General features: G+C 45.4%; 1 protein-coding gene across 2 annotated transcripts in view; it reads left to right on the top strand.

Annotated features, from left to right (window-relative positions):
* Plekhh2 (pleckstrin homology, MyTH4 and FERM domain containing H2) overlaps nt 1-9,272 on the top strand; it is a 96,168-nt gene that overhangs the window by 80,659 nt on the left and 6,237 nt on the right. For both annotated transcript variants that reach the window (XM_028765117.1, XM_028765116.1), the window contains 3 exons: nt 745-886; nt 6,801-6,946; nt 7,743-7,872. In XM_028765117.1, the coding sequence (XP_028620950.1) occupies nt 745-886; nt 6,801-6,946; nt 7,743-7,872 (418 nt within the window). The remainder of the gene's footprint in view (nt 1-744; nt 887-6,800; nt 6,947-7,742; nt 7,873-9,272) is intronic.

Here is a 9,272-nt window from a genome sequence, read left to right as displayed (position 1 = left end):
TGGTGTGCATGTCTGCTGAGTGCAGGGATTGCAGGTGTGCACCACCATGCCTGGCTGGTGCATGTGTCTGCTGAGTGCAGGGATTGCAGGTGCGCACTGCACGCCTGGCTGGCCTTCCTGCCGTGGCGTGCAGACTCTTCTTGCTCACCTTTGCAATGCTTTCCTTGTTCTCCAAAGCTTTGTCTGGCTCTTGAGGCCCAAGCTGTTTCTCGTAGGAGTCTGAGCCTTCTCTTCCTACTCGCTGCGTTCCCGGACTGTGTGGGTCTGGGATTGGTTTCCCTTCTTTGCTAAAGCAGTTCAATTTTCTTTCCAAGGCTGAACCTGGTAGGCATGCTGGAAACTAGAACATGCTAGAAAGTGCAATGGTCCTTTTCTCCCTGTAGACATAACACATTTCGTTGTATCATGCAGTGGTGTGTTAAAACTGTGTGGTGTATCGTCTCTGTCTTCCGTGGGATGGTTGGTACAGCTCAGTGCTGAGCATCTGCCCAGCTTGTGCCTGGTTCTGTCTCTGCCATGGAAAAAGAGGTACAGTGAGATGGCACACAAACATACACACACACACACTCACATACACTCACATACATACCCTTACACACTCACACACACATAAACACGCATACTCACACTCATACACATATACTCACATACATATACATACATACTTATTCATACACAAAATAAATGTAGAATTTTAAATCAAAAATTAAAATATCATGAGAAATTTTCTTTTTTTTTTTTCAGACTGTATTTCTCAACACAAACTCGTGGAGAGACCGATCGAGAGAAGCTGCTGCTGCTGTATCAGACAAATGATCAGATTATAAATGGCCTTTTTCCTCTGAACAAGGATCTGGCACTAGAAATGGCAGCGCTTTTAGCTCAGGTAACTTCCATGTTGTCTAAATTAGCTCGAGGAGAGGGAACGGTGCTGATTTCCTCAGTTAAATGCAATAAAACAGGGCACCTTCAGCAAGCCGGAGGATTCACTTTGCTGTAATTAAGAAGCCATTAGAAACTGCAGGCATTGGTACTACATTGGTACTACAGGTTCTATCTGACCCTGACAGTGCACTGGCATAGAGTAAGACTCGACATTCCGTAAAGGGAAACACATTTCCTAGTTCTTTTGAAAATGTTGTCTGAGGCTCTGCACTATTCCGTGGTGGCACCAAAGACACTGTCAATAGAACAGGGTTAGGGGGCACTTGGATAAAGCCAAAGCAGTTTCTTTTGTATACCTATCATATCAATTAGGAGCAAGTTTGGACTTCTTTAACATGTACACACAAATTAATAATAGTAAATTAACCAGACAGAAGTGTAGTGAATATATACCTGTATCTCAGCACTTGGGAGACTGATGTAGGAAAGTCGTGTGTTGAAGGCCAGCAGGGCTACTTTATCAAGAACCTATCTCAAAAGGAAAAGGGAAAAAATTTTGATTCTCACAAGGTAAATATCACATGCTGATATCTCTGCAGTGCCATCAGGACTTTGTCCTTGTACCCATTCTGCCACCCATGGTGTCATCCTCACTGTCCTGGGGTCTGCTAGAGTCCCAGCGTGTTCCTGGAATCAGGAAGGCAGGCCAAGCAGGGAGGCAGGCTGAGCAGGGAGACAGGCTGAGCAGGGAGGCAGGCTGAGCAGGGCGTTGGGAAGGTCTCATAACTTACACAGCCCTCTCCATTTAAGCCCGGATTATAATGGAGACCCATGGTCCTGCCTGCCTATGCAGGAGGCCAGGAAGTCATCCCTGCCAGGCAGCAATGGGCCTAGACCTTTAAGTCTTCATCCTCAAGAAGGGGTTGTAAAATGCATACCCGAGTCTGCCGAGGGGAGCATATAAACTTTCCTGTGACGTGCCCCATGGACAGATGCTTGGGTCCCGAGTTTATAGTGCGTGGACTCTCACCAGGCACATCATCCAATACTTCATTCATTCTTTTTTTTTTTCAGAGCTGAGGACCGAACCCAGGGCCTTGCACTTGCTAGGCAAGCGCTCTACCACTGAGCTCAATCCCCAGCCCCACATCAATCATTCTTTAGCTCATCCACGACCCAGGGTGATGACTCCCACATCTCTGCACTCCAGTTCATACCGGTCTAATGGGCCCTGCAGACTGCCCGTCACTTCCCCTTCGCTACATTCCACACCTTCATCATCTCCCCCCAGTCCTCTGGGGGAGCTTCCACTCCAGTGTCCCCACTGCCTTTTCCTGTTCTCCCTCCCTTACCTCGTCTTTTCACTTTGAGCTCCTACGTCTTCCTCTGCTCACCCCTCTCTCTTCGACCTCCATTGCTGCGGTTCAGACCCGCCTCAAGTCCTTTGCTCCCCAACCACACCGTTCCTCCCTCCAGTGTGGTCCTCCACAAAGTTATCCTTCACACGGATGCTTGAGGGATTTTCCCAGTTATCCACTGATGCCTAACAAGTGATTTGAAGTTGAATGTGGTGATGAATGCCTGTAGCTGATAATCCTAGCTCTTGAGAGGCAAAGGCAAAAAGATCACAAGTTCAGGGCAAGCCTGGACTACATAGCAAGTTTTAGGACAACCTGGAATACATACTGAGACCTTACCGCAAAAACAAACAAAGCAGAAAAGCACACAGCAACAGTAATCAAAAGCTCCAAAAGTAATTCGAGCAGATATGCAAAAGGAATTTAGTCTCTGTTTTCTGTGGCTTCTGCTAGCTTAGCCTAGTGGGACAGCTGTGACACAGGGTGGAGTCACTGGCAGGCTCGTTTATGTCTGCCTGTAATGCTGCTCACAGCTGAGACTTCTGCAAGGGCTGTCCTCTCTACAGTGTTATACACAGTAAATATTACATGTACTCTCCTCGAGGAACTCTTCGAGCTTCCAACCAGGATGGTGATTGAATGGCAAATGCCGTACCCCAAAAGAGACAAGAAGAAAAACCTGTCCTTTTCCTCAGGCCTGAGACCAGAAGCTGGTATGGTGACACTTACCCATGGCGAGTTGTTTACACAGCATTAGTACCTGACAAAGAGAGCAAAGACATTCACACCTCAGGTCATTCATGATCTGCCCTGGCCGCTGCCTCTACAGCCCCAGCATCCATGCTATCCCTACCTGGAGCTTGAGTCTGCGCAGAATCCTGCACTTGTTTATCGCTTCTGCTTCCGTCAGACTTTCCTGATCTTACTGGTTTTTCTCAGATGTCTGGAATGGCTCTGCCTCTGGTCTGTCACTTGCTAATTTCATCTTGGCCTTTAGCTCCCCTTGTAGGTGTGTTTATACCAGGGAACCTTTCTGAATCCCTCCTGGTGGCTCCAGGGGTCCTCTGGGGAGTCTCTGGGGTGTGTCACATATGTGTGTCCTGACAATGGTGGCTCATAATGACTTGTGGTTCTGCTTTGCATCAGTGACTGGGGCCTCCCCAAGGGCCACCACCGTGCCTGCCCCTCCTACTTAGCAGTCTTTCCCATGAGCAGTTTCCCCCACTGTTCTAGGAAGAATGGACACTTAGTAACTGAGTATACGTTTAGAATTTTTTTTCAAATTTTTTTTTAAAGCTTGCTTGCTGTACTCAGTGTTCTTTTGATACAAATGGTAAAGACAAGGGAAGGGACAGGCCCTTACTTTCTAGACAATCAGAGAGATTCCATGCTGCTGGCTGGTCTAGGGGTCACCTTTCCAGAGTCATAAATTCTCCATGAAAATCACTCTTGTCTTACTAACATTTAAGTTACCTTCTTTCCTTAGCTTTTAATTTTGTTTAAAAAAAAACTTCTCTAAGAAAAATTAAGTTCAAATTTTTTGAGATTTTGTTTTTTAATTTCCTGTGTATGAGGTTCTGCCTGAATGTTATGTCTGTGTGCACCACATACATACCATGTCCCAGGAGGCCACAAGAGGGCATCAGACCTTCTGAGGGTGGAGTTACAGATCACCGTAAGCCACCATGTGGGTGCTTGGAATCGAACCCAGGATCTCTGGAAGAGCAGTCAAAGAATGCTTTTAAATTCTGTATATAAGGAAAAATTCCATTTTTTCCTCAGAGCATTGTTTTTGGAAGAAGATGTGTGAATTGAGTACACGTAAGGGTGGTGGCTGGGCAGTCACCTGCAGTCACCTCTGAATTTTTTGGAAGATTAAAACATAATAAAGAGGGTCTGGAGAGATGGCTCCATGGTTAAGAGCACTGACTGCCCTTCCAGAGGTCCTGAGTTCAATTCCCAGCAACCACATGGTGGCTCACAACCATCTGTAATGGGATCTGGTGCCCTCTTCTGGTGTGTCTGAAGAGAGTGACAGTGTACTCATATACATAACATTTAAAAATAAATTAAAACATAACAAACAAGCTAAGCAATGTAGCTAAGTTACTTACTCTTTTGCAGATTTGAATCTGTGGAGGCCTTATTGATGTTGCATGGCTTTTTAAAAAAAATAAAACATTGAGTGAATGAGTGAGTCAGAAGACACTTCACAGGAGCTGTGAAGGACACTTCTCCTACCACGTGGGGCCAGGTGACAGGAAAGGCAAATGCCTCTACCCACTGAGCCATCTTGCCAGCACAATGCTGAAGCTTAGTGATGGACGCGCACTTGGAGTCGACCTCTGTGCTGGCTGGTTTAGGTCAACTTGACACAAGCCATCAGAGAGGAGGAAACCTCAATTGAGAAAATGCCTCCATAAGATCCAGCTGGAAGGCATTTTTTTTTTTAGATTAGTGATCAATGGGGGAGGGCCCATCCCATGGTGGGGGGTGCCGTCCCTGAGCTGTAGTCCTGGGTTCTATAAGAGAGCAGGCTGAGCAAGCCAGTAAGCCACACCCCACCATGGCCTCTTCGTCTGCTCCTGCCTCCAGGATCTTGTCCTGACTTCCTTTGTGGTGAACAGTGATGTGGAAGTGTAAGCTAAACCCTTTCCTCTCCAACTTGCTTTTTGGTCATGGTGTTTCATTGAAGCAACAGCAATCCTAAGACAATCCCTTAGTTGTTGAGTGTCTAGTCAAGCACGTGTTTTGTGTGGGCATGGAGGGGTTATCTGAGCTGACTTGCTGCAAACCCTGATTGTAATGGTATGTCAGACTCTAGATAGGAAGATACTGAACTTGAACAAACCACAAAAGGCTCCCTAAGAGGTAGGTCGTCTTGAATGGTGTACCGATGCTGGCAGCTGTTGTCAGAGGCTATGGGGCTGGTCTGGGTTTTGCAGGTAACTGTGTGAATACTCCCTGCTGATAGGCAGGAACAATGTACGACTTGCCCTTCGGGAAGGATTTTGGTATGGTTGGGTGGACAGCTTTTCTATTCTGTGAGGACATCATGGTTGTGAAGCAGGAAATTGTTAGGAACCAGGAACAGTAAGAAATAAGAGCTGTAGGGTAGAGCTATACTCCACCAACAAGTGTAGACAGAGTTAAAGAACCTCAAAACTTACAGGTATAGGCTGGAAGGGCAAAGCTCGGTGAAGGTTCAGACAGTAACCCATTAGCTTATGAATTAGAACAGAGGGGGCGTAGAGGGAGCTCCTCAGAACCTCTATGCTGGTTGTGTCACAGCCTCAACTGAGGAGGGCAACCTTTACAACAGAACACGAGCACTCAGTGAGACTACTGGGGCCTGATGGACCTCCAGCTGCTTGTTGGGGAGGTACTGTGGGTAGGATGCTTAGTAGGGCATCATCCAAATGATCCCCATCTCATCTTCCTCCTTGAGCACCCTTTGGTACCCTGTATGAGGCAGTAGTTATAGTTTATCAGAGGATTTGACTATGCCTCTGTCCCTCCTACCAGATGGTAAAGTCATTGCAGGAGGAGGGTTTCCCTCTCTCGCAGCTTTCACTGTAGCACCCGACTCTCAGTGGAATCTGAGTATGGTCTTGGGTGCAGGGATTGTAGGTAATTGGAGGAGTTACAGTCAGATAAGTAGGTTTCAGAGATGGCTGTTGTGTGATCTGTAGTGGCTAAACATTCTGTCATCAGGGGAGAGCAGGCTATGAAGAGCTATATTCATAAGATTATTCAGCTAATAGGAAGCCTTGGTGAGTTCAGAAACATTGACAGAGAAAAACTAGAAGGAGTATAGTGAGACTGTGTGTCTTACTGCCATTATATGAATGAGCCCCTTACGAAGCCCAACTGATATTGTTGCAAATTTTCTTAGTCTTTTCCTCCCCTTTTATTTTAACTGTTATTTCACCATATTTTCCAGTGATTAGAGTAGCCCTTTACAACAAAACTGTCCTGTGTTAGACTCAGTGATAGGCTTGCTCTCTCTTAGCAATTACTGCGGAGGTTTTTCGTTTCTTTTCTTTTGCTGCGAAAGAATACTCTGATAAAAGTGACTTAAGGGGAGAAGGCTTCACTGAGTTCACAGGTCACATGACTGTCCACGGTCAAAGAAATACAGATATTCATCCATTGTTCTCTGTCCCTGATTACGGATGTCACTTGACCACTGTGGCTTCCCTATATGGTGGACTGTAAAATGGAACTAACCAAGAGCCAAAATAAACCTTTCTCTCTCAAGTGGCCATCACCAGAGTATCCTCTCAGGACAACACGAAAAGAGACTCAGGACAGGAGTTCCAAAAGGAAACGGGGTGGAAATATTTGTCACGGAATTCCTTGTAGGATAGATTTCAAGGGAAATTTGTTTAAAACAACAACCTGTATGTATGATTATAAATTTTACCGTCACACAATCATGACACATAGACTTGTGTTTTACATACACAAAGGATGTCTCGAAAGAGCAAAAGTAATTTTCTTTCTGAACGCTGTTCTCACTGTCCTGTATTTTCTCTTCCGGGGATTTCCTCTCAGGTGGATCTTGGGGATTTTGAAAGACCGTTCTCAACTCCAGCTGGGCTTGTGACTAACCAGTGCAAAGCAAATCAAACCCTCAAACAAGTCATAGAGAAATTTTACCCTAAACGGTACCGAGAAGGATGCTCTGAGGAACAGTTAAGGTAAGATGGTGTTTTCAGCTTTGTAGAGGGGTGGGGTTGCACTAGGAATTTAGCAAAAATTTCTGTATGAATCTTTTCTTAGATACATTTCATTCCAGTGTATCCCAAGAGGTTTTACATATTTTATGGTGACATAAATAAGTTTATATGGGTTGTTTTGTTTTGTTTGTTTTTGGTTTTGTTTTGTTTTGTTTTGGAGGCAGTCTCATGTAGCCCAGGCTAGCCTCAAACTTGGTATGAGCTGAGGCTCACCCAAAACACCTGATCCTCCAGCTTTTCTCTCCAAAATGTTGAAATTACAGGTGTGTACCAGTAATTGTTCAGTTTTGGAACAACTTTTTAAGTAAAAATTACCATAATTTAAACCATTGTTCCATCTAATCTCAATCCCTGATTAATTCTAATCATAAAGAAGGTGTTAGCTACACAGTGGTGATAGCTAGTCCTGGGTTCAGTCTGAGGATAACTACAGTCAGCATTCCTCTGAACTGTACCATTTGGACACCACTGGTAGTGTTTAATTCTGAAAAATGAAAATATTCTCTGGAGAAATTACCTGGCAGCCTGACTTATGCTGGTCTGGTGTTAGCTGGCTAGGAGATAAGAATTTACTTACTAGTTTGTGTTGAGCACTTCAGTGTCAGAATTTGGTGAAAGTTTTTAGGAAGGGTGAGGAGGGGATCAAGGGGCTGGGGGTGTTGTGAACAGGCCTTCGGAAGGATGACACTGCACTCATGGTTTTGTTTTGTCTCTTGTTTTTGCCCTTTTTTCTTTTCTTTTTTTTTTTTCTGTTTAGGCAGCTTTACCAGCGACTCTCGACCAGATGGATGGCCCTCCGGGGACACAGTGCGGCTGACTGCGTGCGCATTTACTTGACAGTAGCCAGGAAGTGGCCATTCTTTGGCGCCAAGTTGTTCTTTGCAAAAGTAAGAAAGAATGGGAAAAAGACTCATAATACCCTCCCCTATCCCCCCTTCCCCCACCCCCCATCCTCCCCAGTGTACACATCTGGCCACATTTACCCTGATACACCATATTTGGTTTCATTAAAAAAATGAGGAAATTCTCAGCAATTTGAGCAAGCAAGGAATGCTGGGAAGTGGAGAACGGTCTCTCTCTTCTCCCCCCTTCATCGCCCACCCCAACCCACCCCTCACTGAACCGTTTGGGGAGTTGTAGGCCAGTCCGTCAGGAGAGCTAGCTGGACTCCTGTCTCTCCACTCACCCCCGTTCACTCACTAACTGTACCACTCATTGGCCTAATTACTTAATGAGTGTTTACTGAGTCCTGTTTGGTAACCATTGAGATAAGCTCCAGGGACCCATAAAGCACAGGGTTTGCAATGCGATGTACCAGACTTCAGGGCAGTTCTCAGCATAGCCTGGTGTTGCAACAGGCCGATAAACAAGGCCCAGTGTGGGAAGTCCTCTTTGAGGAGAGCAGACTGAGTGCTGTAGAAACACTGGGCAGGGGACAGCCCTGCCTGAGAGGCAGCTGGTCAGTGCCAAGGGAAGGCCTATGCCTTTTCTTTTGGGAACATTTTGGTTTTCAGTTTTGGTGCTGGGCATTGAAGCCAGATCCTCTAGCACACCAAGGACAGGCTCTCCCCTGGAGCCATACCACTAGCCCCAAACTGTGCCTTGTACTTCTTTTTCTTAAACGACTTGGGACTCTTTGATTTCAAAGACGCATCATCCTGTCTTGCATTCTTTCTCACTAGTGTGTGTGCACTCTGGAGAGTGAGCCCATCTTCCTCCTCTGGTGGCTTCTACCAGGATTTGGAAGTAATTATCACTTAATAAATACTTGCTAAAGAGCTGGGCTACTCTGGGCACATTGGTCAAACTATCTGATCTAAGTCTTCTCAGCCTTTGATAAACAGTGTGGACTAGAGAAGTCAAGTCCCAAGAATCTTCTGTCACTGGCCCTTAAGGGTAGAAATTACTTTCGCTACTGGAACTGGAAGCCGTGCACCAAGATATCAGAAAATTATACCTGTTAGGATCATAAAATCTATACAGTATATTTGCAGGGAATTCAAGGGGCTTTCTTTTGTTACTTTTCAACATTAAGAATAGCGTGGTTGTACACTCCTTAGTCCCAGCTACTCAGGAGCCTGATGCAGGTTTAATTCAGAATAGTAATAACAGACCAGCCTGGGTGATATAGTGAGACCATGTCTAAAAACAGATGGATAATTAATTAATACACTTGAAATGTGGACCGTTTTACAATGAACTTTAACCCCAACTTCAGCATGGGAAGTGCTGCTAACACGCATGCATGCATGTACACACACACATGTACACACGAATACACACACTC

This window comes from Grammomys surdaster, unplaced genomic scaffold (genome assembly GCF_004785775.1).
Source record: "Grammomys surdaster isolate TR1022 unplaced genomic scaffold, NIH_TR_1.0 149, whole genome shotgun sequence".
Taxonomy (NCBI): Eukaryota; Metazoa; Chordata; class Mammalia; order Rodentia; family Muridae; genus Grammomys; species Grammomys surdaster.
Note: the sequence above shows the minus strand (reverse complement) of the source record. Positions and strands in the feature narration are given on the sequence as shown.